General features: G+C 40.1%; 1 protein-coding gene across 10 annotated transcripts in view; it reads left to right on the top strand.

The window, feature by feature from the left end:
* The window catches only part of SYNE2 (spectrin repeat containing nuclear envelope protein 2), a 331838-nt gene that overhangs the window by 259308 nt on the left and 45752 nt on the right, over nt 1-26778 (top strand). For all 10 annotated transcript variants that reach the window (XR_012329953.1, XM_019922908.3, XM_019922901.3 and 7 more), the window contains 13 exons: nt 284-439; nt 1908-2060; nt 4235-4405; nt 4885-5015; nt 7776-7980; nt 9179-9358; nt 10032-10160; nt 12283-12437; nt 12550-12694; nt 13630-13724; nt 15196-15430; nt 19036-19230; nt 21637-21762. Coding sequence is in view for 9 of the 10 variants with exons in the window: in XM_019922908.3 (XP_019778467.2) it covers nt 284-439; nt 1908-2060; nt 4235-4405; nt 4885-5015; nt 7776-7980; nt 9179-9358; nt 10032-10160; nt 12283-12437; nt 12550-12694; nt 13630-13724; nt 15196-15430; nt 19036-19230; nt 21637-21762 (2076 nt within the window). In the remaining variant the exon portion in view is untranslated. The remainder of the gene's footprint in view (nt 1-283; nt 440-1907; nt 2061-4234; nt 4406-4884; nt 5016-7775; nt 7981-9178; nt 9359-10031; nt 10161-12282; nt 12438-12549; nt 12695-13629; nt 13725-15195; nt 15431-19035; nt 19231-21636; nt 21763-26778) is intronic.

The raw sequence follows: 26778 nt of genomic DNA, 5'->3' as shown, positions 1-26778 counted from the left end.
TGATTTTGTTTTGTACAGATATTGTGGAACTCCAGAACAGCCAGCTTTCTTATCAGGTTAGCTTTCATGTCAAATGTTAGATTTTTTTTAAAAAGGTGAAAATAATTCATATTTCCTGACTTATGAATCTTTATTCCGAAAGTTGTTGGGAAATCTTGTGCAAAACGTTAGAAATCTGAGAAGAAACAAAATTATCCTATTAAAAATAACATAACACGACATTTACATTTTAAACATGTGGTTTAAAATAAGAAAGTTTTATTTTCTTATTCATAACTGGTAGATACAACAATTAGAACAACTTTTGGAAAGTATCACTGAGAATGAAAACAAAATACAGATTCTGAACAACTGGATGGAGGCACAAGAGGAGAGACTGAACACTTTACAAAAACCTGAAAGTGTGGTCTCGGTGCAGAAGACACTCCTGGATTGTCAGGTGAGAAGACACACAGCACCTGTCCAGTGTGGCTTGGTCAGGCTGTTAGTTACCACGCCTGCCCCAGGGAGCAGGGCAAGCTGCTGTAGTTTCTGAGGGTTCTCCTCAAAGCCCCCAGCTACTTAACTTTCTTCTATAAAATAGATGTGTCCATGTGTTTTACAGAACTGCAAAATGCTGTTTTTAAATGATAAACAGAAGTATTTTCATGGTTATGGTAGTTCTTAAGAGATTTGAATGCTACTCCTAAGAAAAAAATGTCGGGAGTTCCCTGGCAGTCCAGTGGTTAGGATTCAGTGCTTTCACTGCTATGGCCTGGGTTCAGTCCCTGGTTGGGGAACTAGGATCTCACAAGCCGCACGGTGCAGACAAAAAAAAGTTCTACGGGAATTTTGATTTTGATGTTTTCCAGTTTTTGTGTTTTTATTAATTTCTCCAGTATTTACAAAATTACTCTGAAGCCTCCATGAGTTTTAGTATTTCTTTCTGTTTCTTCAGAGGAAAATGGTTTTATTTTACCTACTGTGTAATGTGTTCTCAAAGGACTACTTTTCCCTCAGAACCACTGTCTAAATCCCATTTGGGCTAGAGCAGGTTGGCTGTGCCCTTTTTTCGTTCAGTCATCATTTGCCAGGTCACTTGGTCTTTGAGGTGCCCTTACCCAAACGTGCGTTTACTCCTCCCTCCCCACCGCCCTGATTGTGTCACTCCTGTTGAGAGCAGTTCCACTGTCCCAGAGCTGTAGACGGCACAGGTTACGTGGGTTCTGCACCGCCTACAGAAAGGCATGGAGCTTCTCACTGTTGGGGCTGGAAAGTCGGCTCAGACCCCTGTTCTACTTAGAAGGTTACAGAATGATACTGGATATAGTATATGGGCAGCAACACCTCCATAAGAGATCTTTTCAGATGGTCGTATCCTGTTTCTAACTACCCACTAGCCATTTCCATTTTAGAGTGTTTACAGCCACCTCCTGACTGGAAGCTCAGTGCTCTAGCACCCCCAGCCGGCCACCCTGCTTTCACCTGAGTGCTAAGTTACTCAGGCCTGGGATGTCGTCACTATTTTCCAGATGGGAAAATGCAGATTTGGCAGTTTGATGACTTAACGCTTGGTCCAACAGCCAGTACAGGGCAGACGTGGAATGGAAACTATATCTCCTAGACTCTTTCTACTATACCATGATGATAAGGACTTCCTACCTAGACTCTTCTAAAATCTAGAGCCATGTAATAATGGAAAGTATTGTAAAACCTCATATTGTAATATTGTAAATTCATATTACAAAATTTCACTGTAAAAATTGAATTGAGAGTGTGATATGATTAAAATGTCTTCTGTGTAATGTTATTAAATTATATACTCTATTGGCATTATTACTTGAAAAGTGCAGACTCCTACCTCTTACCCCTTATTAATTGTTTTGTAATATTGTGCATATGAAAACCTTTTCCTCTTGCCCTTCCAGGATATAGAAAATCAACTTGCAGTTAAATCCAAAGCATTGGATGAATTGAGACAAAGTTACCTGACTTCAGAGAGTGGGACAATGCCATTGCTGGAAGATACAGCATCTAGAATTGATGAGTTACTTCAAAAGAAAAACAGTGTTATCAACCAGGTACTAGAATTCATTTACAGCGTACTGTTTCTCTCCACGTATCCTTCTTTTACCTTATTTCTTGTTTGATAATGGACACTCGCTCCATACCAAAAACTGAAAAGTTGCTGTGAAAACTACTGAAGTGAAGTAGAGAAAAACATTTCAGATCTCTCTTATTTTTTTCCTTCACTGGATACTCAGAGGCAAAGTCACCAAATTCCCACATCCTTGGCAAGCTAGAAGTCCACCTGGTTATCTTTGTTTTGTCTAATGTACTCACACACACAAAAATGTCTCCACCCCCAACCCCAAACCCAGCAGAGCATCTGGCGTTGTTTCTTGGCCAGATATACAGGAGCAGTTATGAAGAAGCAGCTCAGATTCCCCACACCCAGGGAGATGCCTCAGGGAGGGCGTGATCCTATCGCATGTAGCCTCTATTAAGCTAGAAGCATGGTCAGCCTAGGGAAAACTCCAGAGGTGGCGAGAAACAGCATGTGGTGAGGAGAAAGCATAGAAGACTGTGGAAGACATCTGGTAATTGTATGAAAGGCATGTCAAAGTCTGCATTTACCCCTTCTGGGAGGAAGAACACCAAAAGACAAAGGGCAGGCATCCTCAGACACTGCAACTTTGACATTTCCCCACAAATGGAGGGAGAAATTGTAAATACTAACCTATTATAGGTGTGTCCATGTTTCCCAGAGAGTCTTTATTGTGGATTATTTGTCATCTACTAAAATCTACATTCAACCATTTGTTCCAAGGGAGAACTGGGAATAACCCATGTAAATGAAATCCATAGGTGACCCTCAGCCTCATTCTTCCCCCAGGACTCAGGCAGAAAAGTAGGGGTGAGCTTAACATATATATCTGTGTGAGTCATTTGTTAACATATCTTTTGTGAGGCACTGTGCTCACTGCCAAGGGTGCAATGATAAGAAAATAAATGGTTCTTACCCTCAAGATGCTCACAGGCTGCAGGAGGATAGCTGCAATAAAAAGACAGACAGTAACAAGTGTTGACAAGGATATGGAGACATTAAAACCCTCCTACACTGCTGAGAATGTGTGTGTATAGGTTTTTTTGTGAACATATGCTTTCAGTTCTCTTGGGCATATACCTAAGAGTAGAATTAGTGGGTCATATGGTAACTCTATACAGTATTTAACTTCTTGAGGGACTGCCAAACTTTTCTACAGAAGCTGCACCACTTTGCACTTCCATCAGCAGTGTATGAGCGTTCCCATTTTTCCATAGTCTCACCGGTACTAGTTATTATCCAACTTTGATTATAGCCATCCTGGTGGATGTGAAGGGGTATCTCATGGTTTTGATTTCTATTTCTCTAATGACTGTGGATGTTGAGTGTCTTTTCATATGCTTATTGGCCATTTGTATATATTCTTTAGAGAGATGGCTGTTCAATCCTTTGTCCATTTTTGAGTTTGGTTGTCTTTTTATTGTTGAGATATAAGTGTTCTTTACATAATATATAAAGATTTATATACTTGTATATTCTTGATTGTGTCAGAGGTCATTTAAATGCTTCAATTTTCAACCTTTCATAATTACCAAAACACATTAAAGAATAAAATATGGCCACCATTGCATTTCCTCCTACTTTGCACTTGCCCATCATTTTGGCCAAGCATGATGCTCTCCAAGTTTTGCTTGCTCTCCAGTAGTAACCAGACTTAAGTGCCAGGTAACACAGGTTAACACTTCACATTTATGATGCTTTACAGTTTTCAGAGCATTTTCACAGACACTATTTTCTTTATGTTTTCATTTATTATATCTGTTTTGTGGAGGAAGAAATAGACTCAAGGATTAAATAACTTGCCCAAGGTCAGAAAGCTAATAGGGTGTCCCTGAAATGTATATTCTGAGATTCTGATTCCTCAATCAGTGTTTTTTCCCTGGGCTGTCCCTCTGTAGGCTGAACTCTCTGTGCTGGGGGCTCTGGTCTCAGGGCTCTTTTCCATTCAGCTACTCTAAAACGTACCTTCTTTGATATTTCTTGTTCATTGACCCACCCTTCTCACCTTCAGTGAATCACTGAAGCTCCACTCTCAAATTAAAATGCCAAAATTGGATACGGTGGTAGAGTCCTTAGGAGGGGGAAACAAAAAAGATGAGAGAGCCTCTTGTCGATGATTTCCTAAATATGTTTCTACTTTTTGTATAGGTCAGTGAGCTCAAGACCTCCATGCAGTCTGTTTTACAGGAGTGGAAGACTTATGATAAACTCTATGATGAAGTGAATATGATGACGATCCGATTCTGGTACTGCATGGAACACAGCAAACCTGTGGTTTTATCATTAGAGGCCTTGAGGTGCCAGGTGCAGAACCTTCAGGTATATTAACCAGATCTTGGCACAATGCATTATTGGCAGAAAATCTCCAATGGAAGGAAGCACAGAAATGAACACAATTACTATTATGTTCTCCACAGAGAAACACGAAACAGTATTTTAAACAGCAGCATCAAAAGTATAACTTGAAATTTCAAAATGAATGACATGAACCAAATGAGTGAAACTTGGTACAAGTATACTGTGAATTTTTCTTCATCTTTCATGTCCATATTATTTCACAATTTAAAGGTTTGGGTTTGGGGTGTTTTTTTTTTTTTAAGTATGCTATTTCAAGTGCTAGCCCCATGAAAGAATGCCTTCTCAGTTTTCTTCTTCACATTTCTGGTAATTTATCCCTGTCCTATTAAAGTTTGAGTGTTAACATTATTGTGGTATAGCGGCAAGTGTTGACCAGCTGCTGCCTTCTTTGGACGAGGCCAGGCTGTTTTGCAACTGACATTCCTGCTCTGTCCTCCTAGACTCTTCAAGATGAAGCTGAGAGCAGTGAAGGGAGTTGGAAGAAACTCCAGGAGGTTATTGGAAAACTCAAAGATTACTGCCCCTCAGTTGCTGAAATAATTCAAGAGAAATGCCAAAATACTCACACAAGGTACACTTTAAGATGCAATTTGAATGATAGAGCAGATATTTTTATCTTAATGACGTGTGACAAATGAAGGGACGTAGGCTGGGTAAAGCCTTCTTAATCATCTGAGATAACTGGTTTCATACTATTCTGGTCTCTCCTGCTTGGAAGGATCTTGTTCACGTAAGATTTGACGTTGTGAAGGCTATTACTTGCCTTGTACAAGTGTTTGGTATAATCAATCTAGAAATGTCCTAAGTACAGCCCCAGTGTAGCCACGTTCAGTGGGCTAAATGCCCAATACGATCCTCAAGGGCACCAAAACCAACAGGCAGAAACAGGCTAAGGGGTGGCCAGATGGGCAGTCTGTCTCACTGGAAACATTATAAGGTGGAAGTAAGGGGATGTTAGAATACATCTCAGGAGATATTTGTGAGGTTGGGAGGAATTCTTTGATGAACTACTTATGATAGAAAACTCCTTCTAAGGAGTGTGGCCCTGGTTGATTGTGAGGCTTTTATATAGCTGGATGGGATATGAAAGTTGGCCCAAAGCTGATTTGTTCCAGACAGTGGTGAAGAGATTAAGCTACCCTCAGTGGCCTTCTCCACCCTTCCTTCCTGCAGATTCAACCTCTCCTATAAACCAATTTTGAATATATGTTGAACAAGGGACACCACATTTATGTACCCTGCAGTGGTGTCCTCAGCCCTAGATCCAGTCCTTAGTGGAAGAGGGGGAGGAGGGAGGGTAAAGATAGACACGTATCTAATTTCACATACAGTAATGGGGGCCTCCCTCAAAACATACGGTGGTTCAGGTTGCTATTAAAGGGATTCAGTTGTCACCAGTGCACATACACATTCAGTTGTTGGCACAAGAATACATCAGAAGGCATATTGAAAACGACTGAAGAAAATAGCACCAAAATGCCAACAGTAGATATCTCTAGATTAATGAGATGTCAGTTGTCTTTTTTTCACTTTCTCTTTATAGACAGGTAGGTAGGTAGGTAGGTAGATGGGTAGACAATCTCAATATAGGTATGGATAGATTTAAACACACATGTTTTGTGGGGGGTTGTGAGCATATGTTGTATTTATAATTGGGGAAAATCTTATTTAAAAACCGGTGGTTCTGAGAAGATTTGTGAAATACAAAGAAGTAAAGCAATTATGCCATTTGTCACCTTTTTCGCCCAGTCAGCGGGGTTGAGGATATTGTGAAACAAGCATTCTCATGTGTTTTGGGTGAGAATGTAAATATTATAATGCTTTCAGAAAGCAGTTTGAACATATACCCATAACCTTAAAAATATTTACATATTTATATTCTTTGACCCAATAATTCTCTAAGAAGTCTAATTTAAGACCAATATCTTGAAATACAGAAAAAATCCTTTGGACAAAGTTTATCTGAGCATTATTTTTGCAAGCAAAAATTGAAAATTATCCCAATATCCATACTAAGCTGGAATTTGGTAATTAAACAAAAAAAGACCATTTATAGACCATTATGTACAGCCATTTAAACTTAGGCTTACTTATTTTTTATTAATGGGAAAATTTTTTTTTTCCCATGGGAAAAATTTTTTAAGTTAAATGGGAAAGAAAGGCAAGATATTACAGTCCACAGTATGGAATAAAAACAAAAATTTTTAATTTCTGCTTTTTTCAATTTTAATAGAATGAAAAATGTATTACAGAAAATAACTTCTTATTTTTCTTATTATTACGATTTTTAGTTTTTGTAGCAGTTTAACAGTGCATATAAATGAGAATCCAAAAAACAAATCATACAACCAATGAATGTGCCAGCACCACAAAATTAGCTGATTTTCATGGATGCAAAAAGACTTTTAATATTTGCAGTTGTTCATAACTTGGTGGTATCTACTCTAAAACCGAGGTCTCTAACTGGGTTTCATCAACAGCTCTAGTTAAGTTTGCCTGGACTCCAGAGTTGATTTTTAGCCTGGCACTCCCCCCGCCATGGAGACCAGCTATGTAAATCTGGGGCCTGGGTACTCTGCTGCTGCCTTCCCTCATAGATTGTGTGCTAGCATCCTTTGAGGGCTACGCAGTTTTCTCTTCTCATGTGACTAAGATCAGTTTTACCAAGTGAGTAACTTTCTGATGCAAATTGGCCTAAGTAGAAAGAGAATACACAGGAATTAACTTTTCTCTAAAGAACAAATGAAATATTATCAAGTACCAGGTAAGATCTGCCATTTTCTTCTCTCAATCCACAAAGAAATTAGTCCTACACCATCCCGTATTTCTACAAAACGTTAGCAAATTTAGAACATCATAGGAAATAAATACCCTTTGCTGAGAAGTAGGAAAATATATTGTTTTTTATTTCTACTTTCATATAAGGAACATGTTGCTTTTGTAATTAGAAAATAAATTTGACATAAACACAATTTAAATAAGGCCTACTTAAAGACCCCCTCTATAAAATAAGAGGCCCTCCCATGTGGAGGAAGTTTCATCAGGCAAACAGTTCAGTACTTTCTTCACCTTTGCCTAAGAGACATTCATCATACAATAGGTGTTTCCTGGCAGTCACAAATTTTGCGGGTTTTGTTGAGAATTATAAAGTCAATGAAGTATCCTAATTTGGAATTCTGTTTATATATTAATGATGGCATTAATTTCGAAAAGACATGAACACGTCGTCTTAATTTATCTGCTCTTAACTTATGGGTAGAGTGTGGGCGCTGTGCTTTTGCTGCAAAGGAAAGGATGGATGGGGTTCCTGTTGTTCATGTTGCCCTGACAGGTGGACGCAGGTAAACCAAGACATTGCAGACCAGTTGCAGAGGGCCCAGAGCCCGCTACAGCTCTGGAAGGCATATAACAGTGCTCACGCTGAAGCTGCAGCAAGACTGGAGCAGCAGGAAGCAAAGTACCAACAGCTCGCAAACATCAACACATCTGGAAACAACCTGGCAGAGATCCTGCCCCCAGCCCTGCGGGACGTAAAGGTAGGCGTTAAGCCCATTGGGAAAACCAAGGCCAAGACAGCCTGACAGACAGGGCCATGACCCAGGGACTAGACAGACCACAGGGAGGGAGGAGTGGGTCAGGACAGGTGTGTGAGCAGACCGTGTAGGACACAGGCAAGACAGGGACGTGTGGGGTTGGGAGAGCCAGGTGGTGGCTCAGAGGTGAGGGCCACACAGCAGGTAGCTGGGTCAGGGGCACCTGACACCACCTCCTTCCAAATCTCCCCTTTCACTCTAGCAGGAACATCTCTAAAGCCAAAGCTTCATACAAAGTCTCCAATAAAAGCAGAAATATATCAGCTGAATGTGGTCATCTAAGAATAGTAGATGTTGAATCTCTTGATTTAGAAATAATCATGAATAATTATCTAAATAATCTAAATAATTATCTAATCTAAATGAGTAATCATTTAGATTCACCACCATGTTAATAAGGCTTTTCTGTGGATATAATGATTTTTAGACTATTATTTAAGAGTTGTGTACTTTCCTCTGTGGTTTTATTCTATTATGTTAATGAATGCCTAGAAAGCAAATACTTTCTAGTTTTAAACTAGGTGACCGGGTACATTTTGTATCTTTTAATACTATAGGTCAAATAAAGAAGTATTAACCAATTAAATTAGAGACAAGAATCCAACAGATATGAACCATATTTCTGAACAACTTGTATCTAATCTGTTGGCATTTGAAAAACAACAAAAACAGAAATTTCACACAGTTGCAATATTTCTGGAGCAGCCCTAAAATCGTCTTGGTCAATGAAATTCTATACTCTCTGCAAATGGATCCATTTATGTCACAAAGTGTCAGGCAGAGGACGGGGTTGGATTGATTCTTAAAATGCATTGAAGCAGATCCTTAAAGTGTTCACTGACTAGAAATATAAAACATAAGACTGTACCCAAGTCATCTCCAGTTTCTGTAAACTAGAAGCCCCAACTCTATTTATCCATGGTTGCTTTTAGCTCTGAACTGACAAATTTCAGAACAGCACCAGTGATATCATATAAAGAAGGCTTAGCTTTTTTATCTCTTTAAAATAAACAGTAACAAAAAGCCACACTCACTATTTCAGGGCAGAAATTCTCCTAGATGTTGATGGAGTGGCATGAGTTGGGGATTTTTGTTGGGAAAGGAGGAGGAAATGTTTTGCGATCACTTTTTTCTTCTCCAGGAGCTGCAGCATGATGTGCAGAAGACAAAAGAAGCCTTTCTCCAAGATTCCACTCTCCTGGATCGACTCCCACAGCCTGCAGAGCCCAACACCCACGTGCTCCTCTCTGGTCAAATGCACTCCCTCCAGAGGGCTTCCTACTTGGAAAAGATGCTGCTTATGAAAACAAATGAATTTAAGGTCCATCTTAGTTTTCTATTCAACTTGAAGTCTTGGACATTTGCACACTCCCTTCAATTCCTTATATCTTGCGAAGTGATAGTTATTAGTGCTTTGTGGGCTGCACCTTAGGGAAACCACAGAATAAAGATGCCCGAAACATATCTACCTTTTGACATGATTCTTCAGTCATGTGATTCTTCAATCACATGGGCAATGGGCAGATCTTAAGCATACATTTCTTCTTTATTGAACATGTTAAAGTGATATATTTCATGCACTGTTCAGATCTCATAGTTATTTGAATTTCCAAGTTGGGTAATTGAGTCATAGAGTAGCTGCTTAAAGCACGACCATTTGTTATGTATTTTATTCACTTTTTGAAAAGCCTTTAGTGCATGAATTATCAAAAAGCTGAATAGAAGGCCATGGGGCTCCAATATCACACAGCGGGGAAAAAATATTTAGCTAGCAGGATTCCTCTAGGTGCCCCTGTCAAGCAACTGATCTTTCCATCCCTGTGAAGGCTTCATACTTTGCCAAAGGCACAAAGTGCGTATCAGGAGTGTTCTGAATTCAAGATAATGAACTGCTTAGGGCTGAAAACAGCTTGGACTTTTATCACAAGGCTGCACTTGATTCTGTTATAGATGCACATGAAAATTGTTTCTAATGAAAACTTCTCTTGTTCTAGTTTGTTCTGTCACAGTTCAAGGATTTTGGGGACCAGTTGGACTCTTTAAAAAGTCTCATTACGCATGAAGAAGAGAATTTGGATAAACTCTACCAGCAAGAAAAAGAAGGAAATCCTGACTTATTCCTGGTATTGCCAATATTTGTCATTCCTAAGGGGTCAGGTTCACCATAGAATAAAAAATAAGTGAATTACTGTCATCTATGTGCATCTTAACTCTTGAGCACAGTCATTGATATGCCATTCATTCTTGACCTGTTTTCCCTAAGATCTAGAAAAGTATGACAACATAGGGATCTTTTTTTTTACACTTTTTTTTTTGCTTTTTTATTTTTTTAATATTTATTTATTTATTTATTTATTTTATTCATTTGGCTGTGGCAGGTCTTAGTTGTGGCACGCAGGATTTTTAGTTGCAGCACACGGGCTCTTAGTTGTGGCATGCAGGGTTTAGTTCCCTGACCAGTGATCGAACCCAGGGCCCCTGCATTGGGAGCACGGAGTCTTAACCACTGGACCACCAGGGAAGTCCCATACACTTTAAATATATACAATTTATTTGTCGATTATTTCTCTTTTTCAATTTTTTAATGTTTATACATTTTAAAGGTTACTTTCCATTTACAGTTATTACAAAATATTGGCTATATTCCCCATGTTGTACAATACATCCTTGAGCCTATCTTATACCCAGTAGTTTGTACCTCCTACTACCCCTCTCCTGTATTGCCCCCCCCCGACTGGTAACAACTAGTTTTTTCTCTTCATCTGTGAGTCTACTTCTTTTTCGTTATATTCACTAGTTTGTTGTATTTTTTAGATTCCACATATAAGTGATATCATATAGTATTTGTCTTTCTCTGTCTGACTTATTTCACTTAGCATGATGCCCTCCAAATCCATCCATATTGCTGCAAGTGGCAAAACTTTGTTCTTTTTTATGGCTGAGTAATATTCCGTTGTATATATGTACCACATCTTCTTTATCCATTCATCTGTCGATGGACACTTATGTTGCTTCCATATCTTGACAGTTGTAAATAATGCTGCTACAAACATTGGGTTGCATATATCTTTTCAAATTAGTGTTTTTGGTTGTTTTTGAATATATACCCAGGAGTGGAATTGCTGGGTCATGAGATCTATTTTAGTAATATGCCTCAGTAATTTTAGTAGACTTTTAAATCTTGAAGTCTTTACTAGTTAGCTTCAGTGAACTAAAATAATCTAGCAGTTGGCTATTGGGATGAATTGAATTTTTCTGGTTAGTTGAAGATCAAAAAGTAAAATGCCCTATTAAATTAATGGTATAATTTTTTCCTTCTTTATTACCTTAGTAAGTTTAGTATAGTTAACATAGATGAATGGAAGAATGAAAGAATTCTGGATCTTGCACACTCCTAAGGACCAATATTCATAACCTAGATTAAGAGTCAGCAAACTATGGCACATGGTCTAAATGCAGCCCCTCACCTGGTTTGTAAATAAAGTGTTACTGGCACAGGCATGCCCTTCCACCATTTACGTACTGTCTATGGGAGTTTTCATGCTACAAGGGCAGAGTTGAATATTTGTAACAGAGATCATATGGGTCATAAAAGGCTAAAATATTTATGATCTCGCCCTTGACAGTAAAAGTTTGTTGACCCTGACCTAGACTATTGTGGCAGAGTTCTGTAGTGAGAACATGGATATGGTGAAGGATGTTTGCTTAATATATTGTTGTCCTAGAGGCTGTCCCTGGAATATTGTCTTAAAGATAAAATTTCGGTGAGTTTGCTTTCCTATGATTTCACCATAATATTGATGTGTAACTACCACGCTTTGCTAGGGTTATTTTAAGGATTGAATTTTCATTTACTTTGTAAATAAACTGCATGTTCTGTTGAAGGTCAAGTTGTTGGCAGACTAAATGGGACTTGAAGGTCCAGAATGGGTCCTTTAAAAAAGAAAGCTCATTTCCATCTTCTTCAAAGACAAAAATCTGAGATCACTTTCTATTTCCTGGGCTATTTCAGTTCTGGCCATGTGTGCAGCTTGTTCTAGAAAAAAGCAGGATTGAGAGATCTGGGTTCAGGTCCGATTCTGACACTAACTAGCTATTTGACTGTGGGCAAGTCGTTTACCTATTTAGGCCCCAGTTTTCCCTCTTCTTTGAGATAAGGAAGGTCTGTAGGATTTCTGAAGCCTTTTCATAATCCAGATATCTTATTGGCATCCAAAAATCTGGAACTTAATTTCTTTTTCACAGAATCATGTGCTGGCACTGACAGCCCAGTCACCTGATATTGAGCATTTGAATGAAGTAAGCCTCAAGCTCCCACTTAGTGACGTAGCTGTGAAGACATTACAAAATGTGAACCGGCAGTGGATTCGGGCCACGGCGACAGCACTGGAACGCTGCAGGTCAGAACAGCCCAGCTCTCCCATTCTGTTTCAATTAAGGCAAAATTAACAGTTGAGCCCAGTAATGTCATTGTTATATGGCTCTGTTTTGTTTGTTTTTAAACCTTCGTAGTGAACTTCAGGGGATTGGATTGAATCAAAAGTTTCTTTATTGCTGTGAAAAGTGGGTCCAGCTTTTGGAGAAGATAGAAGAGATGCTCAAGGTGAACATTGCTGACAGCCTCCCTGCTCTCCTGGAACAGCAGAAAACGTATGAGGTAAATAAACCTGTGCTCTCTGCCACCTTGGACCCCTCAGCCTGGGGCAGGACTCAGGGGAAGAGAGATTAAATAAAATAAAATACAGAGAGTACCTATCAATCCTCAACCCCTAAACACAGAATATATGTCTTTGAGCAAATTCAGTTGTTGGTTGATCATTTGTAAAGTTCTCACACATTTCGTAAATTTCAAAATTTTGTTTTGCTGCTCTATTTTATTAATGACAGAACTCCCAGATTTTCTACAGTAGGTGGAAGCTTCTAGCACAACGTTGCTTTTGCATAATGCGAACACGGTACCACTTTACCAAGAGCATGTTAAAATACTTCAAGTCATCTTTGCATTTACACTGAATAGTTTTGTAAAGTATTGAAGCGCCCAGTATAACTATAATTGTAGCATTAATAATTTCACAGAGGAGTTTCCCCATGCTGATGCTAACATGTATTTGAGAGTGCTCCTGGTGGTTATAGGCAGACCCTGCATTTCCAAAACGTGCATGATTAGTGCGTTGTAACTTTTTAGTGTAACTGATTTAAGTCTGCATTGTTACATTAAGATCATCCACTGAAAATGAAATCTGTCCAGGCAAAGCTGGGTGACTTTGATAAGTTACTGAACATCTTAGTTTCCTCCTCTTCAAATGAGTCTGATAGTATTTACTTAAGTCGTAAGGTTGAGGAATAAGTGAGACAATGCATGTTTTACTCAGTGCCTAACAAGTAGAAAAAGCCCAATAATGGGCCTTAGGTGTAGTTATTATTAGACCTATTTGCTTCTAATTATATTCATAGGTACTGTTGTGATGATTAAGCATTTTTTGCAGTTAGCCTCAAATCTTTTGAAAATTAATCACCTCACATATCCTCTGTGAGCTTAGATTTTATTAGGAAATTCACAAAAACAGTTCCCATATTTTAATTCATATACAGATGTTAGAAGCTGAAGTTTCTATAAACCAGACAATTGCTGACTCTTACGTCACCCAGTGCTTACAACTCCTGGACACAGCAGAAATAGAGAAGAGGTAAGCTCTTTGGGACTCGTAATGGTTGTGGGCACGTGGAAGGCAATGCAGCCTGGTGGGCCTTCCACCATGTGAATCTTGACTACATCAGTGCCTGCGACCACGTCATTGGTAGACCACCATGGGGCCGGTCTTCTGACTTTATATTAGGATGGAGTCTTGCTTCATGGCCATAAAAACATCAGGGGCCCTTTTCCCCATGGTAGATGGGTGGGCTTAGCAGACCAGATGCTTTGCAAGCACCCATCCACCTAGTACCATTATCTAAGTTTTTACCCCAAAGGATTTTTCTAAATTGTGTTTTCCTCTCTGCCTTCAGCCTCATGATGTTTTGCTATTTAAAAAATAAATTTCAAAGTGCAGCTGTTTCCAGTAGATAGCTATGTCACAGTTGTGAAAGAAGAGACTTCTTTCTATGCTGTGTACATGAGGTTGGGGTCTCCGGGGAGTTCCGGTCAGGCTGAGCAGAGCCCCTTAGGCAGCCTGGTGACAGTAACTGTACCTGCTTGCATAGCTGCTGAAATTGCCAACAGAGCCCGAGGGGGCCTGGCCTTAAATGACCTCTCCAAATGTCTCCATAGGCATTATTTTCCTCCCCATCATCACCCATATACCTCTGAATCCTCTTTCAACATAACTAAGAAATATAAAACCCATTTTTCCTAGCTCTGAAGTAATAAAATCCAAGCCAATTTCAGGATGATGAACTAGTTTTGATCTGATCAGTACAGCAAAGCATGACTTTTCCCATAATAAATAAAAGGCCTTATTTATCATGTGAAGGACATTGTCTATCTGGGAAATAAATAGTTGAGTGGTTGCAGAAAGCATGTCCTTTATTGCTGAAATTATGTAGCATACAACCCTCAAGTAATCGATAACATTACAAGGGACCTACCTGTTCATCTGTTTCCCATTGATCCCATGTTTAGTTTTCCATAAAGCACTTGGCATAATCTGTGTTAAAACAGCTTAAGGGGCTTCCCTGGTGGCGCAGTGGTTGAGAGTCCGCCTGTCGATGCAGGGGACACGGGTTCATGCCCCGGTCCGGGAAGATCCCACATGCCGCGGAGCGGCTAGGCCCGTGAGCCATGGCCACTGAGCCTGCGCGTCCAGAGCCTGTGCTCCGCAACGGGAGAGGCCACAACAGTGAGAGGCCCGCGTACCGCAAAAACAAAACAAAACAAAACAGCTTAAGTTTGTTTAAGGCAGTGGTTGTCACGCATGCCAGGAAAATACTAGGCCATGTGCAATTATCTTGTGATAAACACCTTTCACCAACCCACACACTGCCCCTGCCCCAGCCCCAAGTTCCCCATCATGTTTACATTGAATGGTGCTCAGATTTAAAGAACTGTTTTTCCATGTAAATTGTGCACATAAATAGCAAATCTAAGTTCCTATTACATGTTGATGGTTATTTTTTCTACATGTTGAGGTCAGAATTCTCTAACCATCTATTTTTCCCAAGACCGGAATTTGTTTGGAAGTTCACAAGGCTGAAGGAGAGGTGGCAGAGTGCTGCCCAGGGCGTTCGGCAGAGGAAGAGTGACATCGACGAGCTGGTGAGGCAGTGGCAGTACTTCACCACCTCCGAGGGGGACTTGCTCCGCCTGCTCACCTACACCAGCCACCTTCTGTCTGCAGTGAAGAGCCAGGACTGCTACAGCCTCCACCAAACAAGAAGTCTGATCCATGAGCTGAAGGTAGGACATGCGCAGCAGCAGTGTGGGAACTGCAGGGTGCTCTTGATTTGGAAGATGGTCGTTCGCCTCAGGTTTTGCGTTTTCTGTGACGTTCAAGTGTGCTTTCTGCGATGGGGAGGCCAGCTGGTCATGGGCACCCTACTCAGCCTTAGCCTTGTGGGGTCAGAAACCCAATCTTATCCATTCATCCAGAAATAGTGAAGCTCTCTTGGGCTGTGGGAGTAGAGACGGACTGGAGATGGGTAGGTAGAGTGGGGAAGTTTGGGGCGACAGACATTTAAAGCACTGACTAATGTATAAATGACTACCACAAAGTAGTAATTTACAGTGGGATTCCTGCTTCCTCTTGGAGGGTGAATTCATTTAGGCAACAACGTTTCCAATCAGAAAGTTGCTTGATGAGCACAGGACTAGAATAATTAGTTGGCAGTTCCCAGGGCATGTTGCACTGAGCTATCGAACCACACTTCACTGTAGAGGGACAGCTAAACAAAACAGCACCCTTCTGAAATCCTTTGCTTGCCTCATTCATTTATCTAGGCTTCACATATTAACTGAGCATCTGGTCTTTGCTGGTCAATGTTCTAAGTGCTGGGTATACGGTGTGGACCAAGAGGAGACCTCTGCTCCCGTGGGGGCAATCAGACAAATCAGTAAACCAACAAGAAAATACTAATTTGTCTGACTGGTAGGGGAGATCAGACAAATCAAAAACTAAAGGAAATATCAGATTGCAACATGGCATATGTAGGCCATTAAAACAGGGCCGGTGATGGAGAGGCTGGGTGACTGCTTTAGACTGGGTCATCTCTGGGGAGGCAACATTTAAACTGGAACCTGAATAACAAGAAGAAGCCAGCTGTGCAAAGATCTGGGGGGAGAGCCTTCAGACAGAGGGAAGAGTTTTCCTGAGTCCCCAAGATGGGAACAAGTTTAGCAAAGCAGAGGAAGAAAGAAGGCTCGTGTGACGAGTGTAGCCAGTGATGGAAAATGGACTCGATAGGCAGTCAGGGAGGAGCATTCTGGGGGAGGTGAGGTAGCGGGATGACCGTCTGGATAATTGGAAGCCATTGAAGTTGGAAGAGGAAGCAGCGCGATACGATTTGTATTTTTTAAATGTCCTCTGGCTGCTCTGAGGAAGGTGGTTTGGGGGTCAGTGGGGGTCTGAGAAGAAGCAGGAATGCCAGCGTACTACTTCTTTATTGCCGCATCACAACAAACATTTCTTATTCTCTCTCACAGTTCTGGAGGTTGTCAGGGCAGTTAGGTGGCTCTTGCAGGGGGCTCTCAGGCAGTTCCGGTCAGATGACGGCTGAGGCTGGACCCCTCTGAAGGCTTCCTCACTTTCATGTCTAGTACTTGAGCTGGAAAGACTCAGACAGCCAGGAACTGGAGCAGCTGGGGCTCCTTGGGCTTTGTTCCCTGTGGGCTCTCCACTTGGAGGCTTTCGGTAGCCAGACTCCTTACATGGCAGCTCATGGCTTCAAAGGTGCATGTCCCAAGAAAGATAGATCCAGAGAGAAGCTGTATTGCCTTTTTAGACCTGGCCTCAGACGTCAGCCACTTCCACCATCCTCTATTAATCAAGGCCATCACGCATGCCCACGTGGGTTCAAGAGAAGGGAGGAGAGGGAAGGTTCTAGAAGAGCATGTGGGGCTGGTAATAGTGTGGCCATTTTGTGAAAAATACAGCCTGCCATAGCTCGTTAGGCTATTTCTTTTTTTTTTTTTTTTTTTTTTCCTTCGGTACATGGGCCTCTCACTGTTGTGGCCTCTCCCGTCGCAGAGCACAGGCTCCGGACGCACAGGCTCAGCGGCCATGGCTCACGGGCCCAGCCGCTCCGCGGCATGTGGGATCTTCCCGGAATGGGGTGCGGACCCGTGTCCCCTGCATCGGCAGGCAGACTCCCAACCACTGCGCCACCAGGGAAGCCCTCATTAGGCTATTGCAATGGTCTTGGGTAGTTTTTAGGATGGATAAGACAAGGGTGATCACAGTGAAGATAAAAAGACTATGTTTGTAGGTGGGGTTTACAAGACTTGCTTATGGTTTGGATGTGGCAGGTAAATAAAAATCTAAATCCAGATGACTCTAGGTTTGGGGTTGAGCATCTTGGTGAATAATGTGCTGTTGACCAAGTCAGGGGAGACTGGACGAGAACCAGGTCTTTTGATGACTTCAGTTTGAAATGGCTAACAGACATCTATCACAGTGGCTGTGTTGAGCAGTACTGCATATTAGAAGGACAAGTGTGGAGGGGCAGTGTGTTCCTTGAATTGCAGTTTTTCTTGTGTGTGTTTCTCCTTTGCATTTGGGTTATCCTGAGTATTCTCAGAAATATCTTTATAAATCAATGCTCTGTTGATTTTTTTTTTACATCAGCTTCCATTTTGGAAAATGCCCATATTATGTCTCCCTTGAGAAATTTGAAAATAAAGTAAATCATATATACAACAGAAATAAAAGCTATTTAATTTTTTCTCCTGAAACAAAATCTTTTGGAAATATAAAGTTTTTACTTCATTTTTGTATTATAAATACCTAGTTTCAGTCCCTTTTAAAGAAAAGCCTATGTGATCTCCAAATGGAATTTTTTAAAGCTATTGCTTTAGTATAAACACTGATGTGTATATTTATGTGCTTAAGTGTCTGTTTTTGTATTTTTATCTTTTTTATTTGTTCTCTCCTTTTAAATTTGTTTAGCATATTGTGCACATTCCAACCTTGTGGGTTAGGAGCAGCCTGACTCTTTATACCATAATGGTAATGGGTATTTGCTCTTAATATCGGATCTAATACTCCAGTCATTTTCTTAATACTCTTGGATTCATTTATCTTGTAGGCTTTTATTCTATGAAGTGTATTTTTTTTTTTTTTTTTTTTTTGCGGTATGTGGCCTCTCACTGTTGTGGCCTCTCCCGTTGCAGAGAACAGGCTCCGGACGCGCAGGCTCAGTGGCCATGGCATACGGGCCCAGTTGCTCTGCGGTATGTGGGATCTTCCCGGACCGGGGCATGAACCCGTGTCCCCTGCATCGGCAGGCGGACTTTCAATCACTGCGCCACCAGGGAAGCCCAAAGTGTATTTTAAATTTCTCTATACTTCTAATCATTATACTAAAACCTTATCTCTTACCAACCCTTGGAAATTATTTTAAGAACACATCATTTGGGGCTTCCCTGGTGGCGCAGTGGTTGAGAGTCTGCCTGCTGATGCAGGGGACACGGGTTCGTGCCCCGGTCTGGGAAGATCCCACATGCCATGGAGCAGCTGGGCCCGTGAGCCATGGCCACTGAGCCTGCGCGTCCGGAGCCTGTGCTCTACAACGGGAGAGGCCACAACAGTGAGAGGCCCACGTACCGGAAAAAAAAAAAAAAAGAACACATCATTTGGTAGTATGCTGTCTACTCAATAAAAATATTAGCCTTTGATGTGAATGAGTGTGTATGTATGTGTGTGTGTGTTCTAACCAGATTTGTCTAATTTATATCTAGTTTAACATTTAAGAGAAGCTCTGAAGGAAGTACACACAAATGCAGGCAGAGAGTCACATTTTGATCACATCAGAGGCTTAAGCAAATTACTTTTTTTTTTTTTTTTTAAGAATAAAGAAATTCATTTCCAGAGGTGGCAGACAACCTATGCACTAACCTTGGAAGCTGGGGGCAAGTTACTGAACACAACTCACCTGGAAACTAAAGAGTCAATTGAGAAGAGAATCAGTCAACTTCAGGACAACTGGAAGGACACAAAATTCCAACTAGGAGAGATGATTAAACAGTTCCAGAGCACTGCAGAGGTAAACTCACCATTTACTTTTCTGTTCATGATATTCAAATGCAGTACATAGAATTTTTGTTTGCTGTATGAAGATGGGAATAATTTTAGGAAATCACAATATTATGAGTTTTCCAAGGGACATTGAGTCCTACTAATCCACAAATCATGGTAGTTACTTAATGTAAAATAATAATATAACACTGGAAAAGCTCAATGTTAATATCTAAATACTTGAGGGTACTATTTTATATTTACCTTTATGAAACAGGAAACTAATTCATGTTCAATGGAAGTTCAATACCCAAAGCTAACATTCCACATATGGTCTGCCTTTGGGTATGGTATATGAAAATAAACACAGTGATACTTCATCTTTCTGCTGTCTTCAAAGAATACACTTTTCCATATAACTGAATTTCCCAATAATTTATGATTATACCTTTAAGAACCAAAATGCTTTCTTTTGAGTGATTATTAGGAAAATCATTAATATTTTATTATGCTAAAATATCCCAAGTTGTTCTCAAGGACTCTGAGCTGCTTTGAACCTAGCCCCTGCACTGCTATGCTTTTTGAGTTCTTATGTGGCTTTTATTGTTTGTCTTTCTTTCTATTTAATTTAAGCTATTTTTACTTTTTTTTTTTTTTTTTTTTTTTTTGCGTTACACGGGCCTCTCACTGTTGCGGCCTCTCTCGTTGCGGAGCACAGGCTCCAGACGCGCAGGCTCAGCGGCCATGGCTTACGGGCCCAGCCGCTCCGCAGCATGTGGGATCTTCCCGGACCGGGGCACGAACCCGTGTCCCCTGCATCGGCAGGTGGACTCTCAACCACTGCGCCACCAGGGAAGCCCTATTTTTACTTTTTATTTCTCTGAGTATACTTACTCCTTGTAGCCCACTCTTTAATCTGTTGTGTGGGTACCAAAACCAGATAACCAAGCTTGTCAGAGATGTTTTTCTGAATACAGAATAAATATGTGCTGAGTTAGGGCCTGAACATCTCTCCTGTGAATAAAGTATCTGAATTTTATTTGACGTATACACTGTGAAATTCATTAACTTGCAAACATTTGTTGAGCACCTGCTGTGTTTGCAAAGCAAGGTGGTAAATGCAAATAAAGGTTTGGTGGAAGAGATAAGGACTCATAGTTTTGTTTTGTTTCTCCCTTCACTTTCTCCTTGGTTATGTTCCAGAGAGTTTATGTTGTGAGATAAGTGGCCTCTCCTTAAGTGAGGCGTTAGCGTACAATTGGACCAACCCAAGAATATTTGTGTCAGTAGTACTGAGGAATAGAGTAGTGTTTGAGTCTGTGTTTGTCTATTTTTAGTAACTTCAGGAGGAAGAATTTTAGTAATATCAGGAATAGAAATTTATCCTAATGGATTAAACCCTCTGTACTTGAAAATAACAGGCAACTATTTGCTCAGTAATATAAGGTTTAAGGAAAAGAGCTGATATGAAAGAAAGGCATCCACAGGGAAACTGTAGCCTTAGGTCGACTCTTGATTAAGCTACTTCTAACTGCATGTCCTTGGACCAGTCGGTTTTCTCTGAGCCTCAGTTTTCCTCTTTTAAATGTGATAGTAACACTTGCGTCTGTCTCCTAAGCTTATTATGATTACAGTGAGATAATGAAGTTGATAAGCTTTGTAAACTATAAATTACTTCAAGCAGGAGGCGACAGTCAGAGCAGTGGTAAGAAATGGAGAGTGAAACTTGGCTGTGAAAGCGTCACTAAAGCCAAGCTATTTCTAGAAGGGGAAAGGGAGAGAGCAGAGGGATGACATTAAAAAAAAAGGCAAGGGCTTCCCTGGTGCCGCAGTGGTTGAGAGTCCGCCTGCCGATGCAGGGGACGTGGGTTCGTGCCCCGGTCCGGGAGGATCCCACGTGCTGCGGAACGGCTGGGCCCGTGAGCCATGGCTGCTGAGCCTGCACGTCCGGAGCCTGTGCTCCGCAACGGGAGAGGCCACAACAGTGAGAGGCCCGCGTACCGCCAAAAAAAAAGAAGACAAGAAAAGTGGTTGAGTGCTTTTGCTTTTCAGTGCTATTAGAGCATATACCCAAGGCTGGAAATGCTAAAAATTAATCCTTCTAGTAGCCTTTTAAATGTGAGCTTTTCCAAAACTAAAATAGAAATAAGTTAGCTAGGTCAGAGATGTGGGGAGGAAGAAATATTTCAAAGCCAAAGGCAACGCAGTGGTTGAGATGAGCCACACGTAAAGCTGCAGAGAGGTGTCGAACCATCCTGCTGTCCCATATGCTCTTTTAGACCACAGTCTGCTCAAGACAAGGAACCGGGTTTCTGGGTGATTTACAAAAACACATTTAATAGAACGATTACATGGATTAAATTAATTATCCTATTCCTACACTTCATTCTTAAACAACCAAGTACTTACCAATTTTAATACTGTTTTCAAATAGACCTGGGACCAGTGTGAAAAGAAAATCAAGGAGTTGAGAAACAGGCTGCAAGTTTTAAAGGCACAGAGTAAAGATCCTCTTCCAGAACTTCATGAGGAGCTCCATCGAGAAAAAGAGCTGATTAAGGTATTGAAATCTGAAGTAGTGTTCAAGATAATCACTCAGCTGTTTTCTGCGACATTGAAATGTGTGTTTGCCTTTCGATGTCTGTGTGAAACTAAGTCTTCGTGTCCAGTTGGAAAATATTTTGCCTGTCTTCTCTCTAATACACCTTCCTGGTCACTAAAGCAATTAGAATCAATGCTTTTTGAGATCCATGTGTGAAGATGAGGAAGATTTTGCAGAACTTCTTCTTAGAATTTTGGGGGTTTTCTCCTTCAGGTCCTCTTTCTGTTTCTCCTCGGTAATTTAAGATGTGGCCTCTGAGATTACATTGAAAGTTGTTCCCTTACCAAATGACCTTGTCTTTGAAATGAGAATAAAGTATGACTGAAGAATTCATTTTTTAGAAGACAATAGGTTGGGGGTTTTGCTCAAATACAACAGTTTTTGTAATACCTTCCAAACTATATTCTGCCTAATGGATACCACACTAGCAAAAATTCCTGGGTATGTTAGGACTTTGCAGAAGACAAGGCAAACTTACTGATAGGAATGTGGACCAGTTAAATTCCGAGGTCAGGAACGCCCTACATCTCTTCCCTTTCTGCAGGTTTGATGTTGGAAAGACATCAATAGCCTAATGGAATAAGGTTTAAAAAAAATTTTTTTTCTTCCTTCAGTGACTTCAGGGGTCAAATTGAAAAAAATTAGGAAGAATTGAGTAGTCTCATACTTAAAGCTGCGCTGGAAATTAGTGTCCTCCCTCCTGAACCTTTTTTCTTCATTGTAAAAATTTCTACTGTGCAAAAAAATTCTAACAACAAATAATATAACAACTACCATGAAACCATCAGCCAGCAGAAAAATAAAACATTACAAATACACTTCAAATGCCCTGTATGATCTCTAATGTACTTCCCCTCCCCAGAGGTATCCACATCCCTGAATCTGGTGTCCTCTCATTCTTATGCATTGCTTTATCGTTTTACTACATGTGTATGTAGATCTCAGTGGAATGTAGAAGTACTACTTTTGTTTTTAAACTTTATATAAGCAGCACCATTACTCTATACGTAAGTCATAAAGATATACGTTTATGACTACGTTTCCTACGTTTCCTTCTGAAAATTTTCAAATTTTGCTTTTTACGTTTACACCTTTATTCAGTGAAGAAATGATTTTTGCATATGTTTTGAAGTAAAGAACCGATTTTTGTTTCATTCATACGGATGACCATTATCCAGGTGCCTGTTTACCGATTAGTCCAGTGTCCAATATCAGGTTTCCGATTATGCATGGTTTGATTCTTCGTTCTCTGCTCTATTCCATTGGTCTGCTTATCTCAGCTTTTATACCAAATTATCCTGCATACTGTGTTTTATTAGAACAGATCTTCATTTCAGGTGTGAGGTACCCATCCCTCATTCTCCCACTCGAGTATGGATATCCTTGGTTCTTTGATCTCCCACAGCTTTAGAAGCAGTTTGTCAAACTATAAGAAGTCCTGATAAGAGTTTTAATGGAATTGTGTTGAATTTATAGAATAATTTGGAGGAAATTAACATCTTTTTGACATTGAGTACTCCTGTTTCCGAATATGGCATATTTCTCCTTATATTCATGTTTAGTGCTTTATAATTTTATGTAGTATTGTACATCTTTTGTTAGATTTATTTCTTGGTGTTACTTTTGAAGCTATTGAAAATACTGCCTTTTTCTAATTATACTTTGTTTATTACTGATGTCTAGAAATGTAACTAATTTTTGTGCATTGATATTATATTCAGCCATCTTGCTAAACTCTTGTTAATTTCGATAAATTGTCTATCCTTTTGGGGGTCTGTGAACACAATCACCATTGATGCATAATGACTTTTTTTGTCTCTTCCTTGTAATTCTTATACTTTTGTTCTGTTCTGTCTACACTGGTCAGTACCTCCAGAGCAGTGTTGTTAGAAGTGTTGATAACTGGCCCCTATGTGTCAGTCCTGATTTTAAAGAGAATGATTCTATCATTTCACCATGAAGTGTGATTTTTGGTGGTGTTGTGTTAGTAGATGCCTTTATTAGGTTAAGAAGGTTCCTGTCTGTCCCTGATTTTCAAAGTTTTTATCATCTCTACTTTAGATCTAGACTTCAGTAACAGATGAGAGGATTTGGAGTCCCTCTCTGAGTTGACACATAGAGTTTCCTTTCATCAAGTCCAGAAACCTGTGCAGAATGTGAACCATAAACCCATGAGGAGGCATAATTTTTCCCAAGTAGGACACATCTCGGTTTCCACTGGGATCTTTTCAACTTCCATAGCCTCAGCATTCTATTTCTCAGTGGAAAGAACTGGGGAGAGAGACCAAGAGCATTGAGTTCATTCAGCCTGTGACCATATTCCAGAAAGATCCCAAGTAACCTGAAGCCTGTCTAGAACAGTGTTTATCATCCCTGGGTCAGATACCTAACCATTGGGGAGATACCTAACCCTGGGTCAGATACCTAACCATTGGGGAGATACCTAACCATTCGACCAGTCTGACCTTTACTTTCTTCCTTAGGAAATTACATTCCCATCACAGCCAAGTTGATGTATGGAAAAACTGCTTTACATGTTTATATGTGTCTGCACATATATGGTTTCTTTATATGTTTATAAAGAAATGTGTGTATGATTTCTTTATATGTTTTATATACTAACTTTCAGTATTATGAAAATTGCTATCGCTATAGTGGGCATCTATGTTCATAAAACTTGTCAAATGATTGAGTCCTTAGAACAGTTTTATTTTCTTAGATAATTGTTTACTGAACTATAGTTGGTATACACTATTATGCTAGTTTCAGGTGTACTACATAGTGATTTGACATTTGCATACATTATGAAATGATTACCACAATAAGTCTGGTAACCATCTGTCCCCATAGAAAGTTATTACAATATTACTGACCATATTCCTCTTGCTGTATGTTACATCCCCATGGCTTATTTAGTTTATAACAGGAGGTTTATACCTCTTCATAAAATAATTTTTGAATAAGTAGTATGGTCACATGGTTCAAAATTCAAAAGGTACACACGAAAAATTTTTCTCCCATCAGTTTCTCTCCACAGAAGCCGTGTTACCAATTTGTTGTGAATTCTTCCAAAGATACTCTATGCATATGCAGACCAATATTTATATATATACACATTCATTTTTTGATCCTCTTTTTACCCAAATGGTAGTGTAGGGAAATGGGACTTGACAATCCCAATAGTAATTGAGTCCACAGGCAAAGACTTAAATGCTGTTGTGCTGTGTTGGAGTCCAGCCAAAGCCTGTGCAACACACCACTTTATGCAGTCAAGTTTTAAGTCACGTGTCATATGGACAATTGGAATTTTACAGGTACTTTTGCAATGTAGAAAATTTATCTAGTTAAGAAAGGGAAACTTATCTGACTGACATGTTCTCTTTTGCAATTAGTTTGGTAGCAAATCTGGAGTATTTTAATTTAAAAACAGAAGCACAGTTTTTGAAATGTTTATAGAAATAAGTGAACGTCAGCCTTAATAGACTTCCACAGTAGACCTCAGTCTATATATTGTTTCATTCCTTGCTTTTTCACTTAATATTTATGAACATATTAAAGCGCTTGATACATACTGCCAAATTCTTTCCTTTCAATCATACATTTTAATATTTGAGGACTTACTATACACCAGGCCTCTTGGTAGGTGCTTGGTGGGCAATGCATTGGTGGGCAGTGCATTGGTGAGCAATGTTGTCATGGCCCCAGCCAGTGTGGAGCCGATAGTCTAGGCTACTGGAGAGACAGACGTTAACCAGAGTCCCACTGTATGCGTACATATATATATGTGTGTGAATAACTGTAAGCATGGTGACTGTTAGAGGGGAAAAGGACAGGGGGCTGTGAGAGCACAAAACAAGGGTCCCAATCTCATCCGATGACTCAGAGAAGACCCCTCTGAGGAATTACCTGGTCTGAGATCTGAAAGTGTCGGTAGGAATTAACTAAATATATTTGGGGAAGCATCAGCGTGAAGGACTGGGTAGCATTTCAGGCTAGTAACTAAAGAACAACAAATTTAAACAATAACTAGGAGTCATTACACATATTAAACTTGCCCCCCAAATACATAAAACTCGACACCAAACTGGATGTGGAAAAATATAGTCGTTCCTTTGAGGACACAATTTGGCATTATTTATTAAGAATCATAAAACGTCCATATTCAAAAGTTCTACATCTGTCAATTATCCTTTCAACTGTGGGAGGAAACCGAGTATCCAAACCAAAATGGATTTAAACCCAGTGGTGGATAACTTACAGACGCCTCCCTCCGTGCAGGCATCTGAGCCCACACTTCTGAGCAGGAAACACTGTACGAAGTTCAGCGGCCTTCTGGTCTGTAGAGTCAGTGAGTGGTCAGCCCCTGCGTGTGACTTGCCCCCCTTTACGTTACGAAGCTGGTAAAGGTGTTCCACTGCAGAATCTGCTCTCGTCCTCTTGACTACAATCATGAAGCTAAAAGTAGGAAACAAAAATTTAAAGTGATGGTTTCTCCTCAGATAAAGGTGCTATTTCTGAATCTCCATGCAACCTTTAAAAAGAATCCTCCGAAGTTACATCTTATTAAATGTAAATCCTTGTTGGCAAGTTAGGAAATCATGCCCATGTAGCGTTTAGAACTCTGAAAAGCAATCGGAGTTAACTGATTCATCAGAAATCAGACTGATTTCAGATGTAAATGAAATACTCTCTTCTTTCAGATTTCAATAGACAGGTATGAATAGGGACCCTTAAAATGTGCCAAAATAGAAAGAATTGGAAGCACAAGAAAAATCGGGAGATCTCTTGAGTGTTTGGGCTGTCTCATTTTACCTTCTCTCTTGTGAAAGTGATTATCTTCATTAAGTCCTGGGATTCAAAAACGTTTTAATTTGACCAATACTTAAGTTTTTAAAAAATAAGTGTTTCCAGGGCCAGAGGAAAATTTCTGCTAACCCATCTCTGGTAATTATTAGGGAACATTTTTTTTCTTCA

The sequence above is a fragment of the Tursiops truncatus genome, chromosome 2 (genome assembly GCF_011762595.2).
Source record: "Tursiops truncatus isolate mTurTru1 chromosome 2, mTurTru1.mat.Y, whole genome shotgun sequence".
NCBI classification, from domain to species: domain Eukaryota; kingdom Metazoa; phylum Chordata; class Mammalia; order Artiodactyla; family Delphinidae; genus Tursiops; species Tursiops truncatus.
The sequence above is the reverse complement of the archived record's forward strand: the minus strand, read 5'-3'. Positions and strand labels throughout refer to the sequence as shown.